Genomic DNA, 26471 nt, shown 5'->3' on the forward strand with positions numbered 1-26471 from the left:
ATGGTTCTAGTTTGTACTTTTGTAATTTTTTTTACTGGGTCTAGAAGCTCGGCTTACGGCACTATGATTGAACATTATAAATAAAAAGAAACTAAATTCTGAACCATTTGTTGCCTGAGAGTCAAACTACCAGTTCCCAGTCAGAAACCTCTGAGGTATTTCAATGACTTTTAGAAGAATGTCGAATGCTCTGAAGAACTGATGCCAGCAGGGTGAACGTGTCTCCCCCACCTCCCCCCTCCCCTACACATGACGGGTGCAACAATAACACTGGGCATTCATGGGCATTTAAAAACAGAGTTATTTCCCATATCAGTGTTACTAATGTTATCTACTTTAAATGGATGAAAAGCTGGCACAACGCACTGCTGTTTTGTGATCACGGAACTGGCAGATTTCTGCACTGGTGACTCAACCCACTGAGCTGTCTTGCCATTTATAAGGTTCATTTTCTCATACATTCCGGCCAAAGAGAAGAATCCCTGTGGAGTTCTTGACATTTTAAATGTAAAAGATGTTGACTGAAAGAATAGGCACATAAGTGGCCTGCCTACTGTGCCTGACTGAAGATGAACCGCTTCTGGGCGCTACTGCGTGGATTAATGCTCTAAAAAGGTGACAAAACTTCGGCACTGAAATCGTAAGTGCGAGGCTCATCACACCTAGTCAGCGCGCATCAGAATTGGTTCGATAAAGAACAGCGTTGTGCTGCGTCATGTTATGGCAATAAAGGACTATATTATGTCAATAAAAGTCAACATGGCTCTGCGTACCTGGACACGTTGGGATTGTAGACCAGCAGAACTGGAAGAAGCAATAAATCAATGCAGAGGACCACGGACTGCTTGCAACGTCCAAATGAATATACAACAATAAGAAGCTCCACGGCGGGCCGCATCTAGAAGCTATCATACTGAGAGTGCGTGCAGCACTTTAATGGGCGCCATTTCTCAGTGGAAAACCTATTACCAAGTATTAATCCCTGGGGTGCAGCGAAATATGCATCGTGCATGAACATCCAAATGAAGAGTTTTTGGTGAACCCATGTATTCCAAAGGCGCAGTTGAATACAAACAGGAAGCAGTTCACCCACCCTTAATCGGTAGGTAGATTACACACACATCCGGAGTTAAAGCCATAGGATTTATTCCACATCTCCGACAGCGGTGAGCCCAGCACTTTAAACCCGGCAAGAGTGAAAGCAGGTGCATTGTCGCGCGCGCGCGGCTCCGAAAGTGAAAGCAGATGCAGCATCTGCTCGTAAGCGCGCGCCTATGCCAAAGGCGCAGTTGAATACAAACGGGAAGCAGTTCGCCCTCCCCTTAATCGGTAGGTAGATTACACAGATCCAGAGTTTAAGCCATATGATTCATTCCACATCTCCGACAGCGGTGAGTACAACACTTTAAACCCAGCAAAAGTGAACGCAGATGCAGCGTCGCGCACGGCGCCAAAAGTGAAAGCGGGTGCAACGTCGTGCGCGCGGTGCCAAAAAGTAGATGCAGCATCTGCTCTTAACCGCAAGCTCTAGGCCGCTACAAGCAAAAGCGTGTGGTAGCATTTTCCGAAGCCCATTTACTAAAAGTCTCGCCAGACAGCGCATGCGCTGGCTCCTGCGAGACCTGATAAGGTGTGGAATGCCACAGAGTACTGCTGCTTGAATAAGTATGTTACTGATGTGTTTTGCGATTCCTTAATTGTAATTATTAAGGAATCGCAACTTCATGGTAATTTGCGCCCCTAATAGCGAAATAGCAATTTTTTCTTCTTTCATGCATTGCATTTAAGTAAGCGCAATTTTGTGATTTCTTAAATTGCGATTTTTGCATTTCGGATGATGCATCCCAAATGCAAAAATACCGGTCGCAAAAGGGCGATTCTGAGAATCTGCCCGTTTGCGACCGGTTTTTCCTTTGATGCATGTGGGCCTTAGTGTAGAAATGGCGCTCAGCAAATTTACATTACGTGTGTTCGGGTGAATGAGTGAGTATGGTGCTAAACAGGAAGGGGAGACCCTTGTTACCCCTCAATGTGTGTAGGGGAGACCCTACAGCAAAACAGTATAGCTATATCCTGTGCACGCATACATAATAAAACAAGTAGATACAAGAGTAGACGTAACAAATATGTACAGAGTTCTTGAGTGATGCTGTATATTCTTTATTCTGGTGAGAAACGCAACCAGCCCACATGTTTCATCAGGGAAAGGTAATCCCACGACTCTTCAGGGCTGTATAGAGTTGCGTGAACGTAGTGAAGTCCCAAAACTGGTGATAATTCCAACCTGGCTAGGCACAAAAGAGGAAAGTGGAATTTCAGTCTGATTTGACATCATTTGCAGTTTTGGGGTATATCGTGCTCCGTAAGATTGGGGGGGGTGCGCTTCAGATTTCCCAACAATCACCCTGAGACATAATGTTAAAATACATTTTACGACAAGCAGGGTGCGGAAAGGGAGAGGAATGTGGATTGGTAGTGGTACTAAGTGAGAGAAAGCACATTATTTTGCGAAATAACCAACATTCTTTTAAGTCTTTCCAAACAGAGAGATGAGAGAAGAGGCTGTGCTTTTTTGTCTGTGTGTAAAATTCTTGGTGAAATCCGACAGAGACCTCATCATACCCAACTGAAAGCACATACACCCAACTATTTATCAAAAAATACATTTATTATGGGAGTGACACCCCAAACATCCCCCCCTCTCCCCGGAAGCTGTGCCCCAGAATTTTTGTTTTTAACAGCAAGGAGCCTCGGTAGAAAGGGTACGCGTAATGTGGGACCCCTGACTTGCTGTGAGAAAGGGCGCTAGCGACACCTTTCTAATGGCTGAAATATATCTGTAGTTGCTTGTGTTACCATGAAGAGGGCTCGACAGTCCCTCTGGGGCGCAGGCAAGACTGGTCTGCATGTATGTAGTGGCAACGCGGGAACAAAAACAGTTATGTTGCCCTGAATGACCACCAGTGGCTTAGAATAACTCATGGGTTCCATCCATCACTTTTTGCTCTTTAGTTTGCACCTGACAATGCTTGCACTTGTAACTGTGAACTAAGGCATGCTAGGTCTGTGTTGAAAATTAAATGAAAATGTTGTTCCATCATCTTGCGTTTTTAAATATTTAGATTTATTTACCCATGACTGGTTTTGGTGTATTTACAGAATGTCATATACGGAAGCCATTGAAGTGCTGAAGAAAGCGACAGATGCATTCAGATTTAAACCTGAGGTGGGTATCACTTTTGGACTCAAATGACTAATATGTGGATGGACTGTGGTAGCCTTGAACAACCTCCTTCAGGGCTTTCATTGCTCTGAAGTGAACAAAAGGCGGCACAATGAATGGTGATGCGGCCGGTGGCTAGGCTTCAGTTCAGAGGAAGAATTCATTGACTTGGATCATCAAAGTGCTTCTGTAATGATCACATTGAATGTTCTATGTTACTGTAAAACATTTGACATAACTCAAAAAATACCTCTGATTGTTAGTGTCCCTACAGTGTGCATGGGTCTACAGTACCAGAAAAGAAAGAAGGATGATCTAGTGGCCGAGCAGAATGGTAGATCCTCCAGTATGTATGTTATGTTATATATGTCAAGAATACTTGAAGAATTTGGAAATGTAAACATTTGATAAAGTGATAGAAGGTGGCATTCTACAACAAAACCTGCTAAGCCTAGCCCATAGAAAAGATGACTGCCAGCATCTACTGCCCTTAATATAAAAAGATCTTACACCAGACTTTAGATTTGTGAATGCTGTAGCCAACTATTGCAGGACACTGATTTGCACAAAATACCTCTTTTGTAATCCACTATTATATACTATGGAACCTGTCAATAATATTAGTAAGTTGCACGGGCCTCTCCTATAGTTTTGAGCCACCCACAAGGGGCTCAAGGGGCTATACCACAATAACTAACATTATTGACTGGTTCAGTGTTACTTGGTGCTAGTGATCTATGAATGTGCCAGTGCGGTCACCTCCTTCTCTAGTCAGTTGTCTATTGTGCTAATCTTCCCCTTACTGTGCAAAGGGTGAACCTGATATGAAAACAGGCTTCTGCTTTGAGCTTAAATAAATCCAGCTCTCTGCTTCAGTGATATGAAGCCCTAGCATGCATGATGATGCAGCTGACTCAGCCACAACAGAATGTGTAAGGCTCACTGGTATTGGTGTGCTGGGGAAAAGATATTTTGACGGAATCGGCATGTCACTAATTCTAGTGAAAAGAGCGTCACTGACTTAAGAGCACTTTGACCTCATGGGGAGGATACATTTGCAAGAAGCAGACCGGCCCTACATATGCAAGTTTGAATGATAGATTTCCAGTTTTTTTTTGTCTTCAACTACATAGGAAATTTGGGAAACCACTAAGGTACATTTCCTTCAGTGCCTGCAAGCACTTTTATGTAATTTTCAACAAAAGCAGTTAGACCCAATCAATGTGTTGTACTTCTTGTTGAAAAGAAAATAAGATTGCATATAGTTCAAATTTTTAGGTCTAGCCTAACAGACAGTGCAAGCGGCATGATTGTGAAAGATAGTGTGGGCTTACCAAGAACAAAAAGGGACTTGGAGCCTGCCTGTTGCGTACCGATGACTGGCTTTACGTGCTTTAATCGATGGCTATCCTTGTTTCAGACTACCCATCTTGTGTTTGTCCCTTCCATGGATCATAGCCTGTTTACCATAATTTTGATTGGCTAGCTTTTGTGCTTCCTATATTCGCATTTAGGGAACTGTTTTTTCTTTAGCCCTCCTTGAGAGTGCATGTGTTTTCAGCTGTCTTCCTTGTGTGCTTCTCTCAACCCACCTGCTCCTTGTTGCTTTCTCTCGTCACACTTCCCACCACTGCTGTCACTCAATCGCCCAACCTTTCCCCTTTTTTCTCCCCACAAGCCTTCCTTACTCGATTTTCTTCAGGCCCAACAGCTGCAGTTTGCTGCCAGGCCAGAGACCTAGCAATTAGTAATAAACTCACTACAAAGAAGAGCTCGAGTCATTGAAAGAGCAGCACACATCTCACATCCCAATCAGTTCCCAGTTTCTGATTTGTACATGGTGAGCTGTTTCAGACTTTCCCTTGTAAATCAGTGGTTTTGGTTATTGTGGAAATACAAAAAAGTTGGCAATAAAGAAAAGTCCATTAGCGATGAAAGAAAAATATGCCCAATCAATATCCCATCAAAATTATTCTCACAAGACTTTCCCAAGAGCAGAAAGCAATAAATGCCTCATCTAAAAATGTCTAAAAGGAAAAACTGAAAATAGCTATTTGGTTCATTTGTCAACATCACAGTAAACATCTGCATACCATTTAATCATTCATTATATGTGGAATCCAAAACCTATCATACAAATGAGAAACTAAGTTTGTTGCCAAGTCAAGCATTACTCCACCATGAAGGAAAGCTTTCTGGCCATGAAGAGTCCAAATGTAAAAAAATTCTGAAACTGATTGCAGGATTTTTACCCACCTTAAAACTACTAGCATCCCCTCCTAATAACTGGCTCCTGTGGACTAACAGTGCACCCCTGAATGCACTGTGATTGGCCTGTCACGAGTTTGAATCCCAGCAAGGTCTCTTTAGACAATTTCAATTGAACAATTGAGTGTGGGATGGCAGGGCCCACAGCGAAAATGTGTTAGTTGGGTCCATGATCAGTACAAGAGCTGAGGAGAGCAGGATGTGGATCCAGAGCCGAGACAATAAAGAGCCTCTTGTGCAGTAATTTGTGTGTGTATATGTGCACATTTAGTTGTTAGTGTGTGACATTATGTCCCTGCCGAAAAAAATTGTAATTCCCCAAGAAGCTGTACCTGGTGTGAAGGACCACCAAAAGTATATGCGAGCACTCCATAAACAGGGTCACTCTCTTTCACAGTTGTGCCTGTGCTGGCATAATAATGGCCATTCAAGACTATTTTGGTAAATCGCGGTCTAGTCGTAGCATAATGTCGGCCATCATTGGCATACTAAGAGCATGAAAGGCCTACTTTTAGCCATCCGTGACATAGTGGTGGCCACCCCTCACGTAATCATGGCCATGACTGATATATGGTGGGCATCCTGGATATATTGATATCTCGGCACAGTGTTAGCACTGGCATAATGACGGGCATTATTGGCATATTACAGCCTTCATTGGTGTTATGGTGAGCCTCCACAATCTATAATTGTAATGCCTGGGCATTCTAAGCAGAAACTGTCCAAGTGAGGCATTTATGCATAGGAATAGTCAGTGAAAATGGTTAATTAATGTTGTGGGATTGAGTATTTCCTGAAAATAAAAATTGATTTTTTTTGAAGGCAACAATTATGTTTTTTCATAAAAGATTTTTCTTCTGGAGACCGTAGTTTGTTGGCCCTGAATGGAAAGTGGTATTTGATAGAAAACTATGTGCATATTCAGAAACGTATGTGCTGATGCATACAAAAAAGTTGCAGCTCGAAAAACATGCAAAGCAGATAGTTTAATGATAATTGAAGCTGAGTTGGAGAGGCTTGCTGCTATCGTTCTGCCCTTCGCACATGATGCGTGGCTGGTATTTCATTAGTCATTTCATATTGATAAGCTTTTTCCTGGCATTTCTGTTGGTAACCTTTCCTGGAATGCTTGAGTGGCCAGCACTGATTGATAATGCTGCTTAGGGTGCTTATACTGTAATGTCACTTATGTGGTCACTGTTATATTTATAAAATGTGCTAGTAGCTCGGAAGGACTTTCCTTGAGCAGAAGTAGCTCTCAACACAGAAAAGGTTGGAGACCCCAGTTCTAGACAGAGGTGAACTGGCAGCTCAAACAGCCCACAAATGTTTGTTTTAAATATACTCTGCTTGGTACTTAGTGGACAAGCCTTTGTCAGGGGTAAGGCTTGTAAGATGTAGGTGTGCAGACTCAACTGTGTTTAAAAGACAAGCACAGATGTCTAGGGTAGTGTGTCTGGTATTGGAATGCACCGCAGATTTGCTTTCCTGGAGTCTAATGTTTTATTTGAAATGTATTTACAGCTTACTCATTATGCATGCCATATCTTTGACTCTGCCTTTTAGTTGTAAGCTCTCAACCTTTTCTTGCCTGTGAACTGTTTTGTGAGCATTAATGAGCACGTGGTCCCGAGGTATTTTGGAGGAACCCAGTAATTATCACACCGCTGTAGTAATGACAATATCTGTGCTGGGCGGAAGCCTCCGACCACATCGTTGTGTTGACAGACAGGAACAATAAGGCAAGGCACGCACGAGCACCACATCAAACGGGCCGCTCTGCGTGTGAGGCGAGCCCCGCTAATGCTGCTAATCTTTCTTGCAGTGGGGCTGCGATCTCCAGACTGAGCATGAAAGACACCTGGTGAAGCACTGTGGAGGCGTGCCCGTCTTTGTTGTCGACTACCCCTTTGATCTCAAACCCTTTTATATGCGTGATAATGGAGAGAGCCCTCAACATACGGTAAGTAAACAAACAAGATGGCTGCCGCGTTCATCCCTGCTTTTACATCTGCTGGGAGACGTCCATGATCAAATGAGATGTTTGTGTTGCATACTCCACAAAGTGATTCTAATAAGCTTACCTGTGTGTCCGTGCCCTTTTCCACAATCCGTATAAAAAACTGAGCAAATTAAGGTCTCCAGAAAGCAAATTATTTGTTTAACAATTAATAAAAATGTCAAAGAAAAGTTATAGAAAGCAGAGGAAGGACTATTCATACCTGTGTCTGTGTGTACACGCATTGTTTTTTGTAATTCATTCTTTATTGAAGTTGTATAGAAACATTATAAAGATCTTTTAATGCTCCACATAGAAAATAAAGATTTTTTTTTAGTAGCTTCCAGTAATCGAAAAACTGGAAAAACAATCTCTCCACTGGTTTGGGTATACAAGTACCATAGTACTTTAGTACAATCTATATTACTATATTAATATCCTGGCTAGACGACTGGGGCATGCTCTGAGAAGATGTGTGCATGAATGCAGAGGGAGTGGTTAATCAGACTTTTTCCATATTTGTCAACGGAACCTACCGATTCCTTTTATCTCTCAGAAATATCATAAGGCAGTGGTTGTTTCACTTATCAATAATGAGTTGGACTATGGGAAAGCTTCATATATACGCCAATCCGCCTTGTGTTAAGACTGTGAGCAGTCTAGAACGCTGTTGCAGGACTCGCTTCACTCCTGAGTGACCTGCATTGGCTCCCAGACAGTAGGTTTGTGTTTTATTCTTAATTGGCCATTGGAGTGCTTTTAATAATGCTGTTCCCATTGAACCTCTGGCAGCTCATATCAAATCCACACCATCAGTTCAGGGCTTCACTTTTAGTGTGACAGAACATAAAATATCTCTATTCGCGAATAATGCTGTCCCCAAATAGTTAAGGGATGGCATGTGTCTGGATGCACGGAGTGCTCGGTGATCTCAACATAGGGTTAGCGGTCCTGAAAAATAGATATAAACGAGGAGGTCGTAGTTTGTCTGATCGGGCACTTCTTTTATGCAATACCCTACCTCACCATCTCATTAAACATGTCTAATTAATTCCATAGATTTCTGAAAAGTAATTTATCTGATAAGCTTTGGGATTTGAAACTGTGTGTTCTTTGGGCCTTTTGACCCATGCCAGACAGTTTCACCCAATTTGGGGGCTACTCCTGAGGTTTGGCATTCAGGCAGTGCCAGGCCTCTGCCCCAGCAACAGTCTATCAAATCCCTTTGAGTTCTGGGGGCGGGTATCTGGCAGGCAACTTGCAGGTCTTCAGGGGCACTGATCTTCCCAGTCCTCCTTCCCTGCAGCATCAGCAGCCAAACTGTTTTAGTTTGCCCTTAGTGGTACACGACTGCCACGTGGGAGGCAGGATTAAACATTTCCTCCAAGAGTGGCAAGCTAGTACTTCTGACGGCTGGGTCGTTCAGGTCATTCAACAGGTTGTGCCCTTCTGTTCTTTCTGACCCTCTGCACCTTCTGCCCAAATCAGAGCGGCTTTCAGAGAAGCACCTGTCCATCTTGTTGCAAGAGGTGCAAACTTTACTATCCAAGGGGGCTATAGAGAGGGTAATGAGCATGGAAATTGGTACTAGTTTGTTACTTCTGCTATTTCCTCATAACAAAGAAGCACCGAAGTTCCAACCTTTTTTAGATATTTGATCTCTGAATGGCTTCCTATGGATGGACAAATTCAGAATGCTCACACCGGCCCAGGTTCTTTCTGCTCTGGATCGGGCAACTGGATAGTTGCCTTGGATCTGTTGGACGCATACATTCATGAGTCCCTGCTGCTGTCCTACAGAAGTTAATTGTGCTTCAAGGTAGGCCAGAAGCATTTTCAGTTTGCCATTCACACCTTCGGCTTTATCCAACACCCCTCGGGTGTACATGAAAGTGAAGGCTGTAGTTGCCACACATCTTCATAGGTCGGGGAAACAGGTCTTCCCCTACTTCGGAACTGACTGCTAAAAGTGGGCTCTCCAGAGTCAGTGGTAGACCACCTCCCGATGGCAGTAAACCTCTTGACATCACTGGGGTAAACAATCAACATACTCAAGTCACACCTGACTCCTTCACAGAGGCTTTTTTAATAGGAGTCATCTTGAATGTTGTGTCTCAATGAGAGTAGTTCTGAGGCTTTTTTGATCTTCTGGCCTCATGTATCAAGCTCGTCGACTATACCAGCTGGCAGGTGCAGGCTCTGCAGTGGAATCTGAAATCTAAGTGGGACTAACACCAAAGAGACCTGTTGGATACCATCCATTTATCGGATGAAACTGCAACAGATCTGCAGTGGTGGCTGCTCAACTGCAATTGGATCAGTGGTAGACACCTCTTCCGACCCCTCCCAGAGCTGAGGTTGGTGACGGATGCATAATTGCTGAGTTGGCGGGTCATCAGGGAGAAGTGGCGGTCAGAGTTCTTTGGTTGAAACCAGGCTTCATACGGATCTGTTAGAGTTGCTGGCCGTTCTCCTGCCTTTGAAAGCCCGCCTACTGGCCATCAAAGGGAGGCTGGTACAGGTTCTTATGGACAACACCAATGACTTTTGGTACCACAGTAAGCAAGATAGAGCGAGATCCTGTGCCAAGAGGATCTACCCCTCTGAAGTTGGCTGGAGCATAAGGGCATCTGCCTGATCATGTGCCACCAGGCAGAATCTTTAAACATCACAGTGGATGAGCTCAGCCGGTGGCACCTGGTGAGTCACAAACACCCTTCACACTGCCAAGTGGCACAGAGCATCTTCCACCAGTGGGGAGATCATTGACTAGATCATTGCTATCATAGAGAATTTGCAATGTCAACCCTTTTGTGTGTTGGGGTTTTCAAGAAGGCTCTTTCTGCGAGACGTATGCTGGCTAGAGTGAGTGTGATACTCCTCTAATCCTTTCTAACTCTCCTGACTAGAGTTCTGAAGATCGGGTACAACCATGCGCACGTCTTCTTAGTGTCTCCAGATCGGGCCAGGATAGTATGGAAGCACAAACCTCTGGACATGAGCATTTTTTCTCTGCTCAGACTACTGCTTCGGGAAGATCTTGTGTTGCAGCAAGAGGGCAGCTTTCTGTGCGATATACACAACTATGTTTTGCAATTGAGCAGCTGTTCACTTTGTTCGACTTACCTCTCAAGGTTTATAGATGTTATCCTTGCTGTGAGGTATCCTTCTGACCCTCACAGTATAAGGCAATAACATTTCTGTGGCGAAGTCAGGGCTTGTTGTCGGCATAATTGAAGGTTATTTGTTGGCCTTTCTCCTTTTATGTGTTTGCTGGACCAGCCATCTTTGATTAACTCACCAGGTGTGATGCTCATGGAAGTTTTAAGCCACATTTTTTCTCCAAAACATTTTGTGATGCTACAGGAGATCTGAGTTTGGTCCTCACTTTCCTAATGTGTACTCCCTCTGAACCGATGCACAGCTGCTTGCAACATCTTCTGACTCTAAAGACGATCTTCCTCATCGTGATAATTTCAACCCATGGTGTGATTGAACTCCATGCTCTCTAGGTGCAGCCACCGCACACCACGTTTTTCTCAGATAAACTGGTGTTAATGACCAGGGTGGCCTTTTTGCCAAAAGTTGTGACTCCTTTTGACCTTGCCCAATTCATCACCCTTCCAACGTTATTTGCTCCGCCTCACACCTTGAAAGAGAGACTCCATTGACTGGTCCCCAGAAGAACCTTGAGTTTTTACATCAGTCGCACCAAAATACAATGTTCAGCTTTTTGTGGGGTTCTCTGGGACAAAGAAGGGGAAGGCGGTGCAGAAAAACACTTTGTCAGGGTGGACAGTCCTCTGGATTAAAACCTGCTTTGCATTGGCCAAGAAGCAGCCTCTAGAAGGAATGAGGGTGCATTTCACCAGGGCTAAGGTTGCTACGACTGCCAAGCCGTGCTGAGTGCTTGTTCTTATCATCTGTCAAGCTGCAAGGTGGGTGTCAGTGCACATTTCACAAAACACTACTGCCTTGATAGCCAGGCTGATGGGAAGGGAACTTTGCTTGTTTAGTCCTCTACAACCTTTTGGTCTGGAAAAACTATGCAGACCCTCCACCTTGAGTGAGGATTCGGCGTTTAAAAGTATCCATAAGACGAGCAAGTTACTTACCTTCAATGACAGTCTTTCTTGTGGATACCCTAAGCTCAGATTCCTCACTGTCCTCCCACTTCTGTGAAGTGATCCCTTTTCCATCTACATATGTCCCAAATTAGAGATTTGCATTTTGTTACTTCCACTTTTTTTGTGCTTCCTGTCCAAGGGCAGGGAAGGGAAGGGGCCACGAAACAAAATGACGTCTCCACATATGGATGGCATCTGTATGTGGCTCCACTTCATCACTTCCGGGGCGGAACAGAGTTACTGCAGAGCCACACGTTGCCCCCCTGCCAGCTCGTGGGAGCACTGCTGTGAATGCTTTCCAGATCTAGTCTGGGTCCCGAGGAATATTCCAAAGTTGAGGAATCTGCATATAGAGTATCCATCAGAAAGAGCATTACTGGAGGTAAATAACTTGTTCTTGTGGGCAGTTCTCACCTACATCTGCATTTTACATTTGTGTGGACTTGACAGGGACAATCACTTCAAACTGACTGGGATATTTGAGGTCATCTATTAGCCACCTCTGCATCTTTCAATTTTATCGGCCTGACAGTTGTGTTTACTCTTTGTTTAGATGTCATTGGCAAAGAGAAATTATTCAATACAAATTTCCCTGGAGTACATCTCTGTCTTTGGCAAGACTGAAAAACTGTGGAATTCTTTACCAGTTTGGAAAACGACAGGGCCATCTCTTATTCCGTAGAACCATCAATTACATTTGACTGCTTCTGTCCAACAGTCTCCATCTGAGGAGGATCGAAAGTATCACAAATCTTTTGGATTTTTTCAGTTTGGAAAACTCATTCAAAATTACTGGGTCAAGAGTTGGAGTCTCTGGACAGTAATTGCACTTCTGCGGCATACAGTTCTGTGTTATTCCATCAACACTGGGGAATAACACACAAACACAGTTTTACCGGGTCAAAAACAGCATGCGCATATCATAGCGTTATATCCCATTTTGGTCAGACTCCATATTGTCCCATGTTCTCCACTGTGCCGAGAATACAAAAATGGGTAATTTGCATTTCTGTCTGAGATGTCTAGATTTTGGAATTTCTGCATGTGTGTGTGGGCGTGCATCTTTTGCATTCTTGTTTGTATTGATCCAGGATTATACGTCTTATTCTAGACTGTTAATGATTGCAAATTACCATTGATCAAGTCCTCTAAATGTCATTCTTTTTGTAAGGTGGCAGCAGTAGATCTTCTAGTTCCTGGAATAGGGGAGCTTTTTGGTGGTAGCCTGAGAGAGGACCGGCTCAGCATTCTTCAAACACGCCTGGACAGGTACACCAATGTTGGGTTTATTTATTTTTGTGATTTTCTGTTTTTAGATCATTGCACCTTTATTTCCAAACCAATGTTTGTAAGAGGATTGAAGTTCTCATTCTTCTAGCCACGTGTGATACCATTTATTTTTTACCAGATACCCTAACATGACTGTAGTTCTCATGATTTTGAGACAAAACACAGTGCAACATCTGCAGGAAAAGTTTAGTATCTTATTGTATATTTCCTTGGATTGTCAGCAGTTTATTATTTTTCTTCATCTTTAGCACTCAAGCTTTTGCCCCTTCTGGGCAAAACAACGTTGATAATCTTGATATGCTTTAAGTAATTCACTTTCAGCAGAAAATCAGTGTAATTTGCAATGTATCACATAAGTGGGTTAAGTCTTTTACAGTCCAGATAGATAATACCTTTGTAGGCCATGTGCAAAATTTTATACTAGTTAATTTCTTTACATTTATCTTCTGGATTATGAATACAGACCAATGGCTTTTCTACATTAATTTGAAAAAGTGGATTGAGGTTGCTTGTTGTTGCACATCTTCTCTTCTCCACATGCTGACGAGTGGGTCGAGGTGCATCAATCTGCTTCTCATCTCAGTTCATTCTTTGGTTTCCATATAACAGAATTCTGATGTTGTTACTAAGCAGCCTTCTTGACCAAACAGGGCTCTATGCGGCTTTCCCCAACTATGGAGTGCACTCCAGCCTGGCTTCTAGTAGAAAGACGAATCTTAGAAGATTCTCACCCCATCATGCTACTCTCCACCACATTTGAACCCTCCTGATAAGCCAGACAAATTTTCCAAAACCCTCAAAAAGCCCTGCTAAAGTTAGACACAAAACTGGAAGTCTCAATATAACATTCTAACTTGGTTTCCCTTTGGAATAACTCATCATTCAAAGATTAACAGCATTCTGTAGTAGGATATCTCTGTGTATAGTCATAATCTAGTGAATAGTCCCGCCCATGTGCTTGGACCCCGGAGCAATCAAAAATAATCTCTTAAAGTGTCGAAAAATGCAGACCTGCACAGACACTTAAGAGAGAATTAAAGACAGATAATGCAGCCTATAACACAGGCTACACTGTCCAGTACTTCAACTAGAAATTCCACCCAAAAAATCCACAACAGCAAAGCCTGTACAGATTTCCCTTGCTTCAGCAGCAAAAACCCTCTGGAATGATAGAGAGGAGGATCTGGACAGACAAGCCCCATAGGCTGCCATTATGTGGCTCAGAACAGGATACTGTGCCTTTAAGAGAACTTTCCAGAACTTCACAGTATCCCAGAATGCACTGCAGGTCCCATTTACTTTCAGTTCTTTTTTCCGGCTCCTGCAAGCAGGACCCTGGAGCATTCAGCTCTCCCTTTTCAAGGGTTTATTGGTGATTTTTCACTAGTAATTTCGTTTTGAGTGCTTCTAAAGTACTTTAGTGCTGTTCTTCTTGGGTTTTGCTCCTTTTTATGTCAAATATGCCTGCATTATTGACAAATGCCCGGAGTGCTCCAGGAAGAAGGCCAAATCGGATTCCCATGAGGTGTGTATCCTCTGCCTTCCCTCTTCCCATTTTCCTGAGGAGTGTGAGATCTGCCAGGGCTTCTCTGGCAGGACCCTGAAGGAAAGAAAGAAGATCAGGCTTCAAGGACTCGAGGAAAGAAGGCTGAAGGCACAATGTGGGTCTGGAGGGGCTCCTTCTACCCATGCTGAGGCCTCTGGGGGGCTCCCCAGGGGCAGGAAGACCAGCAAACGTGCCCACTCTCCGTCTGGGTCGATTGCAGAGACCACGACGTCGAAAGGAATGACTGCGGTCTGTTCCCCGTCCCCCCAGGGCTCTGGGGCAAAGCGCCGTCGGCGCTCGACGTGGAGGGATGTGCACAGACCACCGTCGAAGTCTCCAGTGGCGATCTTGTCGTCATCCTTGTCGGTCTCGATGTCGAGTGATCGACGTCGAAGGGCCCGGCGTCGGCGTCGGTGCTCGCCGTCGAAGCGACTCCGCCGTTGGCGAAGAGGAGGAGAACATCGTCGTCGAGGGGATCCTCGTCGTCGAGGAGTAATCCGACGTCGAGGAAGAGGTCGGCGTCGAGGCGGTCGAGGTCGCCGTCGAGGCGGTCGAAGTCGCCGTCGAGGCACAAGAGGTCGGCGTCGAGGCGCAAGAGGTCGCCGTCGAGGCGCAAGAGGTCGTCGTCGAGACACGAGAGGTCGAGGCGTACGAAGTCGACGTCGAGGCATAGGCGACGGTCGACGTCGAGACATGGACGACGGTCGACGTCGAGGAAGACGCTCGACGTCGAGGGGCTGACGCTCGCCGTCTGGTCACCGTTCTTCGACGTCGAAGAAGCGGGAGAAGAGGCCTGATGCCATGGGAGGCTCACCAACGTCCCAGGCTGGTGGTGGATCACCGGGCTCGGTGTATTCCGAGGTGTATACGCCTTCGCGAGTTACGCCTCCGCCTCCATTGCCGAGGGGTCTCCCTCCCAGGGCTCCTACCCCTCCTCCTTTGCCTCCGCTTCCGCAACCTGTGCCTCGACCTCGGGTGCCAGAGAAGCCGCCCCCGGTTCCTCCGAGGTCGGCTTCCTTACCCAGGTTTCCGACCCCTCCCAAAGGGACTCCTAAGCCGCCGGCCCCGGTCAGACCTAAGACGCCCGCTCCGGTGGAACCGGCGGGTCGTCCGAGGCCTAGGAAGTCGAGATCACGCTCCGGACGGAGAGGAAGATCTAGGAGTCGGCGCAGATCCTCCACTAGATCTAGGCGTCGCCATAGGAGGAGAGGATCTAGGTCCCGCACGGACTCCTCCAGGACACGATCCTATTCGCCGACCTTGTCGGATTCCCCGGGGACAAGGGTGTCTCCGGTGGACGACATCAGCACGTTCCAGGAGGTTCTCCTGAGGGGGGCTACGAAATTGGGCATCACGGTGACGGCTCCTACACCTACGACGTCCGTGATATTCGAGACACTTCACAAGAAGCATCTGTCTCGCCCTCTACTGCCAATGGTGCCAGGGCTGGTCGAACCTGCGGAGGAGCTGTTTCTTACGCCTGCGGTGGTGAAGGCCGCTCCCTCCCGACTTCTGAAGAAGTATAGAGCACCGGATTCGGACCCAGCCTTCCTGCGGATGGACCCAGTGCCCGATTCAGTTATAGTGACGGCGGCCAGGAAGTTACACTCTACCTCCCCGTCCTCCACCGTGCCGCCTGATAAGGAAAGCCGATGGATTGATTCGGCTGGTCGGAAGGCTTGTGGAACTTCTTCCACGACCATGAAAGCCTCCAGCGACTCGGCTTTGCTGGGGCGGTACAGCCGTGCCCTGTGGGACTCCCTGGAACAGTTCACGGACCTTCTGCCGCGTGACAAGAAGGAGGACTTCCTAGAAATACTTGAGGAAGGGATGCTGGTTTCAAACCAGGTCATCAGCGCGACTGCGGATATTTCGCTGTTGGCAGCCCATGGTTACTGTCACGGGATCAACCAGCGCCGCCATGCTTGGCTCAGGCTCGCGTCACTCAAGCCGGAGGCCCAGCAGCGGGTGGCCAATCTGCCCTTTTCCGGTGAAACACTGTTTGGAAAACATGCCGATGATGAGATGGCCCGCATGAAGGCCGAGGCGGAGACCCTGACGGCTGTGGGTTTGGAAAAACCCAAAGAAAAGAAGTCCTACCGCCCGTTCCAGAGACGGTTCGGTGCACAGGGGAAAGGACGAGGCCAGTCTTCGGGACAGCAGCAGCAACAACAGCAGCAGTTCCGGAGACCCTTCCAAAAGCGCCAGAAGGGTAGAGGTGGACAACAGTCCTCTACAGCTAACAAAGGCCCGGCCGGGTCTCGACCCTGAGCGGTTACTTCCCCTTCATCCGTTACCCGCTCCGGTGGGGGGAAGCGTTCAACTTTTTCTGGCAGAGTGGAGAAAAATTACTCGGGACAAGTAGGTGCTGAATATTGTTTGCAATGGATACGGTCTTCGGTTCATCAGCCCTCCTCCATCGATTCCTCCGGTCAGCTCGCAGTATCAACTGCGCGAGCTCCAGGCGGAGGCCGATATCCTGTTAAGGAAAAGGGCGATAGAAGACGTACCTCTGTCTCAAAGAGTAAGAGGTCTGTACTCCCGGTTCTTCCTGGTCCGCAAGAAGGACAAGAACGAGTTCAGGCCCATTCTGGACTTGCGACAGGCGAACAAATGGATTCGCAGAGAGAAGTTTCGCATGCTGTCGTTGCATCAGATTTATCCTCAGTTGCAACAGGGAGACTGGCTATGTGCAATAGACCTACAGGATGCGTACTTCCATGTGCCCATTGCACACAAACACAGGAGGTCCTGCGATTTCAAGTCCACACCAATCACTACCAGTACATAGTACTTCCATTCGGGCTGAAGTCTGCGCCCAGGACTTTCTCGAAGTGCATGGCAGTGGTAGCGGCACACCTGAGGAAGAACAAAGTGTTTGTCTACCCGAACCTGGACGATTGGTTGATCAATGCCTCCTCCTTCTCGGAAGCTCAAGCGCACTTCCAGAAGACGTGCGTTCTCTTGAACAAGCTGGGGTTGCACATCAACATGTCCAAGTCTGTCCCGACTCCGGTCCAGTGCATTCAGTACTTGGGGGCCACCATCGATACGAGGTCAGCAAGCGTGTCTCCTTTGGAGGAGCGACGATTATCGCTTCGTCGGAAGGCTCAGGCTCTTCTGACCACTCCTTCTACAACGGTGAGGACGGGGTCGTCTCTACTGGGATCGATGGCCTCTTGCATCTTCCTGACGCCACATGCGCAGCTGCACATGAGACCGCTGCAGGAGTGCTTGGAGGATCAGTGGGACCAAAGGAGAGGATCTTGGGACGACAAGATACAACTGTCTCTGCATGCTCTTCAGTCTCTGAAGTGGTGGTGTTCAGCAGAGAATATCCTCAGAGGGGTTCCCTTCCACAAGGACATTCCCACTCAGACTATCGTGACGGATGCGTCTCTCCAGGGCTGGGGAGCGCACTCCGGAGACTTACAGATTCAAGGGACGTGGTCCCCGACGGAGTCCACGTACCACATCAATTTCCTGGAACTCAGAGCTGTTATCTTGGTGCTGAAGGCCTTTCATCCGTCCTTCCAGACCAACTCTCTGCTTGTACAGACGGACAATACGACCACGATGTATTACCTCAACAAGCAGGGGGGCTCGAGATCACGCACCCTGTCGCAGGAGGCGCAGGCGATCTGGCACTGGCTTCTGGCCCGAGGACTGACGATAACGGCCACCCATCTGCCAGGTGTGCAGAATGTTCAGGCAGACACACTGAGCAGACTGATTCAGGAAAACCACGAATGGGTCATAAACGACGAAGTACTAGGAGAAGTCTTCGCAAGGTGGGGAACTCCAGACATAGATCTGTTCGCCACCGCAGAAAACAGCAAATGCTGAGACTTCGCCTCCAGGTACTACCAGCCGGGGACGCTGAGGAATGCGCTATGGATCAACTGGTCGAACAGCTTTCTGTACGCTTTTCCACCCATTCCCCTGATTCCGACGGTTCTCATCAAGCTGTCCCAGTCCAGGGTGCGGATGATACTGATTGCCCCGGAATGGCCCAGGCAGTGGTGGTTCACGGACCTGCTTCACCAGTCTCTGCTTCCTCACATGAAGTTGCCGTGCAGGCCGGACCTTCTCACGAAGTTCGGGGGCGGATGTTGCACCCCAACCTCTCGTCTTTGAGTTTGGCGGCATGGCTCCTGAGATAGTGCAATATGGCCATCTTAATCTCCCGGAAGATTGCATGGACATACTGAAGGAGGCTAAGCGACCTTCCACTAGGACTTCTTATGCTTACAAGTGGAAGAGATTCTGCATCTGGTGCAAGTCCAAGAACTATGACCCTACGACGTGTAAGGAAGATGTCATCCTTCCATACCTTCTACTTCTGGCGCAGTCTGGCCTTAATGTTCATTCCATTAAGGTCCATCTGGCTGCATTGACTGCCTACAGGAAATGCCCTTCACAGACTTCCTTCTTCCAGATCCCTGTGATCAAAGACTTTTTGGAAGGCTTGAAGAAAGTATTCCCTCCTGTCAGGCTTCCTTCGCCTTCATGGGAATTGAATGTGGTGCTGTCCAGGTTGATGAAGGAGCCTTTTGAACCTATTCATAAGGCTTCGTTGCAGCACCTGTCCTGGAAGGCGGCGTTCCTCGTGGCCATTACATCGGCCCGCAGGGTGAGTGAAATTCAGGCGTTGTGTTGCCAAGAACCTTATGCTGTATTTCATGCTGCTAAGGTTGTTATGCGTACTCACCCTAAGTTTCTTCCCAAGGTTATTTCTGATTTTCATGTCAACCAGACTATAACTTTGCCTAAGTTTTTTCAGAATCCTTCATCTCCAGCGGAACGGTCTTTACATTCCCTGGATGTTAGGAGGGTGTTGAAATTTTATCTGGATAAAACCAAAGATATTCGTAGATCGGATCAATTGTTTATCAATTATGGATCAGTCAGGACAGGTCTTGCTACCTCTAAGCAGTCCATCTCGAGGTGGATTGTGTCCTGCATTCAATTGTGTTACCACAAAGCTAATAAGACCTTAGGGGGTAAACCTAAGGCTCATTCCACCAGGGGCAAAGCTGCCACGATTGCTTTGCTCCGTAATGTTCCAATTGCAGAGATCTTCAAGGCCGCCACTTGGAAGTCGGTCCATACCTTTGCTAAGCTTTACTGCCTGGACACTGATGCCAGAGCGGACGCTCAGGTTGGGCAGGCTTCGCTGCGAAATCTGTTCGCACAATAGTGGTGTTGTTTCTCGTTTCTCCACCGCCGCTTTGGTGTGGGGATGGGCTTGCCATTCTATTCACTAGATTATGACTATACACAGAGATCCCCTACTACAGAAGGAGTAGTTTCTGTCCTGTAACTCCAGTTCTGTAGTAGGGGTATCTCTGTTATAGTCATAAGCGCCCGCCCTCCTCCCCGGTAGAGAGAGAGATATATATTCATGTAAGGAATGCTACAGGTCTGGCGTGTTACGCCTTCAAAAAGAACTGAAAGTAAATGGGACCTGCAGTGCATTCTGGGATACTGTGAAGTTCTGGAAAGTTCTCTTAAAGGCACAGTATCCTGTTCTGAGCCACATAATGGCAGCCTATGGGGCTTGTCTGTCCAGATCCTCCTCTCTATCATTCCAGAGGGTTTTTGCTGCTGAAGCAAGGGAAATCTGTACAGGCTTTGCTGTTGTGGATTTTTTTGGTGGAATTTCTAGTTGAAGTACTGGACAGTGTAGCCTGTGTTATAGGCTGCATTATCTGTCTTTAATTCTCTCTTAAGTGTCTGTGCAGGTCTGCATTTTTCGACACTGTAAGAGATTATTTTTGATTGCTCCGGGGTCCACGCACATGGGCGGGACTATTCACTAGATTATGACTATAACAGAGATACCCCTACTACAGAACTGGAGTTACAGGACAGAAACTACTCCTTCCACTTAATTGGAAGGCTTGGTCTTCCAAAGGGATCCATTTTCTGTCGCGATTAGGTCCAAAAAAACACCTACTTTCCTTCAGAGAATTACAGTTGCAGTTCATACTTGACAATATGGACTTTTACGATTTTCCTAAACTTAAATCTTGTATTTCTAAGGTCAATCCACCCTCCCAGAACCCCTCCCTTCCCAATCTAATTGCAGTTGCTAACATTCGGGGCCATCAGGGGCCATATTACACATATGGCGCATTTGCCTTGATTGTGCCAGGCGCAGTCAAGGAAAATGTGCCGCATTAGAGAGAATGGGCTGCCCTAGGAGTAGGGCATTCACGTGAAAAACAGAGCAGCTGCTTTCAAGCCGCTCCTTGTTTTTACCTTGCAGGTGGCTACCCACTTGCACGTTCAAAGGAGACTAGAGATCCCCTTGCGGGAGGGTGCAGTCATTGACTGCCCCCCCTACAAGGCGATGTCATGGGACCCCCTTTCCCCTGCCAGAGGGCTGCAATCAGGGGGCACACTGACAGTCAGTGCGCCTCCTGAGAGCTTCTTTGCCTCAGCGACCGCATCTGTAATATAGCATGGGCGCAGAAGCAGAGGGATTTCCTCATTTGCATGGGGCCACGCCCCCCATGCAAATGATGGCACGCCCTCTTGAGGAAGCACTGGCGCTGTATGTACGCCAGCACTTCCAGTATTCCAGAAGGGGACGCACAAGTGTCTGCAGCCCCTTCTGTAATACCAACGTGCCCCAGGGCACACAAAGCGGTCGCCAACGCCCTTTGCGCCCCCGGGACACTTCTATAATACTGCCTCTGGTCTCACAATACTATAAACTTTTACAGCCAACCTCCACACGTCTAAACCTAGATATGCAGGCAAAATGGAACTAAGACATTCCTATATCCCAGGAGACTTGGATCTTAATTTGGAAATCGGTCGTTTCACATGAAATCATACCAGCACTCTCTCAAACGAAGTTATGACTTTTACATAGAATTTTTTGGACCCCATCTCGTCTACATAAAGTTGGCCTTAAAGATGACCCAACCTGTTGGAATTGTAATAAAGATACCGGAATTTACCTCATTTACCCTTTTCCTGCAGTGCTGTTAGGACGTTTGGGGACAGTTTGTTCAGATTTCTCTCATCACTATTTGGCTTTCAGATTAAACGAGAGTTCCACACTATCATTATGGGATTTCTTGATCCTCACATATCTCCCATAATGATGCTTTCCTTCTGGATATTCTATTGGTAGCAGCTTGTAGATTCATCCCTACCAATTGGAAAAATACTGCAGCCACATCATTCAAATCCTGGATGAACTGGGTTGCACATATTAGAGGCTCAGACAATATTGCTTTAGAACATTCTCCTTGGAAGTCACAACATAGAGCCTTATGTGGAAACCTCAACACCTTCTTGGCTGCCAATAAACCTCCATGAATCCCCATGCCAAATGTATTGACTACTTCCCTCTGCCCTTATCATACTAATTCTTACTAGCTTCCCCTAAAAATGACATGATCACAGTGCTTTCTTACCCTCCTTGCTACTACGACCCTGCGACATCTTAAAATTGTGAGCCATTGTCGATATATATTGTTTTCATACTATCCTTTTGTTTGCTTTTCTGTGTAATTGTGAAATATTTTTAAGATCGTATATAATATCTGTATGGAAAACTCTTTCGATATTATGTCATATTATAATCATTGATAATCACTATGAAATACTATACTCCAACTCTATTCCCAGGAGTTTAGCGCCAGGACACCGATTGGTAACAGTGCGCTCTATAAATGATATAAATAAATAAATAAATAAAATTCCCTCCCAGCAGCATGCTACTTTTTGTATGTTTTACTTTTGTCCTCTGCATTTTTAGATTTTATCAGATTACTCATGCAAGTACTTTCCTGTGTATTATTTTTGATCTTTCCCTGCTTTGGATTATGTTTGTTTTATGCAAAATTCAATACAAGTTTTTGAAGAAAAAAAAAAAAGAATTGTGATGGTGCAGCTTGCACCTTAGTCCTTGAAGGTGTCGATATCCTGTTGAACAATGTGAGCCAACAATTGTGTGCTGGATCCACAAAGCTGAAGGGATATATGTAAAGTTTTATTTTTATTCTGGGTGTTAAACAAACCAGCATTGTAATTGATGTCTTGCCCCTGAGATGTGTCTTTGTAGCACAGTTAAATTACTTACCTGTTGTCAGGATGTGGAGTTGTGTAGACAGTGTGCCTGTCTCCGCAGTAGTAGTACAAATTTCTTCAGCCTCTTCTGGTTTTAAGTATTATTACTCGTTAACGTCCCAAACTCTCTATTGGCGTGCATAGTAGTGAGAAAGCACACTGCCTGTCTTTGGTTATATGTGTTGGGGTGTCACAGGGCTTTTTCTTACCTTCACTCTTGGATTATTTTTACGGTTAAGTACAGAATAGCTTCTATGTGTAGAAGAGATTATTTCCACCAAATTATCCTTTAGCATCTCAGTTATAAGCAGTCTTTACAGAGCCCCACATGAAGCAATAGGCTGATTTAGTGTGTTATGTTGCCGAAAATTGAAAGCCCTTGATGTAGTTGATAGGCTACCCAAATGGCCAAGATTTCTTCATACAGACTTTATTTGCTTTGGCTATTTCTTTAGGACAATGTAGCCTAAGCTTCAAAGGAATTAAAAACTGTATGCACACAGTTTAGACTGCCATTGACAAGTAGAAATCTTCAGAAATCTTGCAGTCTCAATCACTCGCAGCTCAGCTCGCTGTCGGGAACTCAACTCGACCCCCTTGTTGGGAGCTGTAGAGATATCCTCAGGTGGAATACGCATCTTCCCACCTTTTTGTGCTGAGTAGCCATCTGTAAAATCATGGCACTGCCCTAACTCCTATATGCCCTTGAAAACGTCCCATACGAAATCCCCAATTATTTCACTCAAACTGTTGACAGACAGGCACACTTTACTTTCAGCTGAGAATCTCCAGAGAATCGCGTTTGAAAAATGTATTCAATCGGTATAGAAATGGGGCCTGGGAATGGCAGATAATTGTTTATACTGTTTGACCTGGGACAAAAACAACCTGGCACTTTACCTTCTATCTGAAGAATCTCAGCTGTAATAATGTCTTTATGGAGTCCCGGTATGTAAATCCCTTCCCCCAATAAGAAGAGTGACGATGAACTGCTGCTGTAGAGCGGGGGTGGTGGAAAGTTGACACAATACTGCTCCACCCAATCAGACTGTCTGACTTCATGAAATGGGATCAAATAGGGATCTGTAGGCAAGAAGACATGTGGGAAAGTGACCACATGAGATGCTTTTCCACTTTACATTAGGAATAGGAATGTGACTTCCATAAGTCTCTTTTTGTAGGTATTTACAGCTTAGAAAGGCTATGGGCAGATGTCCAACTGGCACCAACATCTGCCGGACTTTAACCCACTGGAGGTAAAGTTAATCATAGACAACGTAGGTAGCAAAGGCATTTCAAGACTCTTGTCAAGCCCTAATATCCATTCCTCAATCACTTTGCAAACTTTTGAGCTCAATGGGAAAGCAGCCTAGCCACAAATGACAGGGGAATATTAAGGTGATGCACAGATGGCACATTGGGAAGTGGCCATGACAGCCAGGTTGCATGTGATCCAGTTGATTTACTTGCGTAGAGTGTACCTCACGACAGACAACTTATTCAAAATCGATAGATTCCCCTCACCTGCCTGTATGTGATGTCGTTATTAGGTAGGGGACTTCTTCCACCTTATATGGGTCTTTCAGATAATACAGAAATACTAGCCCAACATTATGTATGTTTAGGGAGTGACCCTTCCATTCTAAGGATTCTAGAGGGCACCAACGGCTCCTGAGAGGAAACATCAATTGGAGTGGGCTCGTACCAGAAAATGGTGGAGGTTCGAAGAAGCAGGCCTGGTTGAGGAGCATGGATGCTTACTCCATACTGGAAGAGCAGATCTATCAAGCCAGGGAATGTACACATTACATTTGTAAGGTATAGGGACAGTGGTACATTCACTTCACCTTCTTAGGAGGCATTCACACACCTCCCAGTCTATCTTCCTTCGCACACCTCCCAGTCTAGCTTCCCTGGCACACCTCTGTCTATCTTCCTTCGCACACCTCCCAGTCTACCTTCCTTCGTACACCTCTCCGTCGCTCTTCCTTCGTACACCTCTCAGTCTACCTTCCTTCGTACACCTCTCCGTCGCTCTTCCTTCGTACACCTCTCAGTCTATCTTCCTTCGCACACCTCTCAGTCTATCTTCTTTCTCACCTCTCACTCTATCTTCCTTGGCAAACCCCTGAGTCTATCTTTCTTCGCATACCTCTCAATCTATCTTTCTTTGGACACCTCTCAGTCTACCTTCCCTGGCACACCTCTTAGTCTATCTTCCTTCACATACCTCTCAGTCTACCTTCCTTCGCACACCTCTCAGTCTACCTTCCTTCGCACACCTCTCAGTCTACCTTCCTTCGCACACCTCTAAGACGCTCTTCCTTCGCAAACCTCTCAGTCGCTCTTCCTTCGCACACCTCTCAGTCTATCTTCCTTCGCACACCTCTCAGTCTATCTTCCTTGTCACTCCTCTGTCGCTCTTCCTTCGCGCACCTCTCAGTATATCTTCCTTCGCACACCTCTCAGTATATCTTCTTTCGCACACCTCTCAGTCTGTCTTCCTTCACCCACCTCTCAGTATATCTTCCTTTGCACACCTCTGAGTTTATCTTCCCTGGCACACCTCTCAGTATATCTTCCTTCGCACACCTCTCAGTATATCTTCCTTGGCACACCTCTCAGTCTATCTTCCTTGGCACACCTCTCAGTCCATCTTCCTTGGCACACCTCTCAGTCCATCTTCCTTGGCACACCTCTCAGTCTACCTTCCTTGGCACACCTCTCCGTCGCTCTTCCTTCGTACACCTCTCAGTCTACCTTCCTTCGTACACCTCTCCGTCGCTCTTCCTTCGTACACCTCTCAGTCTACCTTCCTTCGTACACCTCTCCGTCGCTCTTCCTTCGTACACCTCTCAGTCTATCTTCCTTCGCACACCTCTCAGTCTATCTTCTTTCTCACCTCTCACTCTATCTTCCTTGGCAAACCCCTGAGTCTATCTTTCTTCGCATACCTCTCAATCTATCTTTCTTTGGACACCTCTCAGTCTACCTTCCCTGGCACACCTCTTAGTCTATCTTCCTTCACATACCTCTCAGTCTACCTTCCTTCGCACACCTCTCAGTATATCTTCTTTCGCACACCTCTCAGTCTGTCTTCCTTCACCCACCTCTCAGTATATCTTCCTTTGCACACCTCTGAGTTTATCTTCCCTGGCACACCTCTCAGTATATCTTCCTTCGCACACCTCTCAGTATATCTTCCTTGGCACACCTCTCAGTCTATCTTCCTTCGCACACCTCCCAGTCTAGCTTCCCTGGCACACCTCTGTCTATCTTCCTTCGCACACCTCCCAGTCTACCTTCCTTCGTACACCTCTCCGTCGCTCTTCCTTCGTACACCTCTCAGTCTACCTTCCTTCGTACACCTCTCCGTCGCTCTTCCTTCGTACACCTCTCAGTCTATCTTCCTTCGCACACCTCTCAGTCTATCTTCTTTCTCACCTCTCACTCTATCTTCCTTGGCAAACCCCTGAGTCTATCTTTCTTCGCATACCTCTCAATCTATCTTTCTTTGGACACCTCTCAGTCTACCTTCCCTGGCACACCTCTTAGTCTATCTTCCTTCACATACCTCTCAGTCTACCTTCCTTCGCACACCTCTCAGTCTACCTTCCTTCGCACACCTCTCAGTCTACCTTCCTTCGCACACCTCTAAGACGCTCTTCCTTCGCAAACCTCTCAGTCGCTCTTCCTTCGCACACCTCTCAGTCTATCTTCCTTCGCACACCTCTCAGTCTATCTTCCTTGTCACTCCTCTGTCGCTCTTCCTTCGCGCACCTCTCAGTATATCTTCCTTCGCACACCTCTCAGTATATCTTCTTTCGCACACCTCTCAGTCTGTCTTCCTTCACCCACCTCTCAGTATATCTTCCTTTGCACACCTCTGAGTTTATCTTCCCTGGCACACCTCTCAGTATATCTTCCTTC

At 46.2% G+C, this 26471-nt stretch overlaps 1 protein-coding gene across 1 annotated transcript in view; it reads left to right on the forward strand.

Annotated features, from left to right (window-relative positions):
• NARS2 (asparaginyl-tRNA synthetase 2, mitochondrial) overlaps window positions 1-26471 on the forward strand; it is a 421381-nt gene that overhangs the window by 266181 nt on the left and 128729 nt on the right. Inside the window, exons 10-12 of the mRNA XM_078656242.1 lie at window positions 3160-3226; window positions 7317-7454; window positions 12789-12886. Coding sequence (XP_078512368.1) covers window positions 3160-3226; window positions 7317-7454; window positions 12789-12886 — 303 coding nt within the window. The remainder of the gene's footprint in view (window positions 1-3159; window positions 3227-7316; window positions 7455-12788; window positions 12887-26471) is intronic.

The sequence above is a fragment of the Lissotriton helveticus genome, chromosome 8 (genome assembly GCF_964261635.1).
Source record: "Lissotriton helveticus chromosome 8, aLisHel1.1, whole genome shotgun sequence".
Taxonomy (NCBI): domain Eukaryota; kingdom Metazoa; phylum Chordata; class Amphibia; order Caudata; family Salamandridae; genus Lissotriton; species Lissotriton helveticus.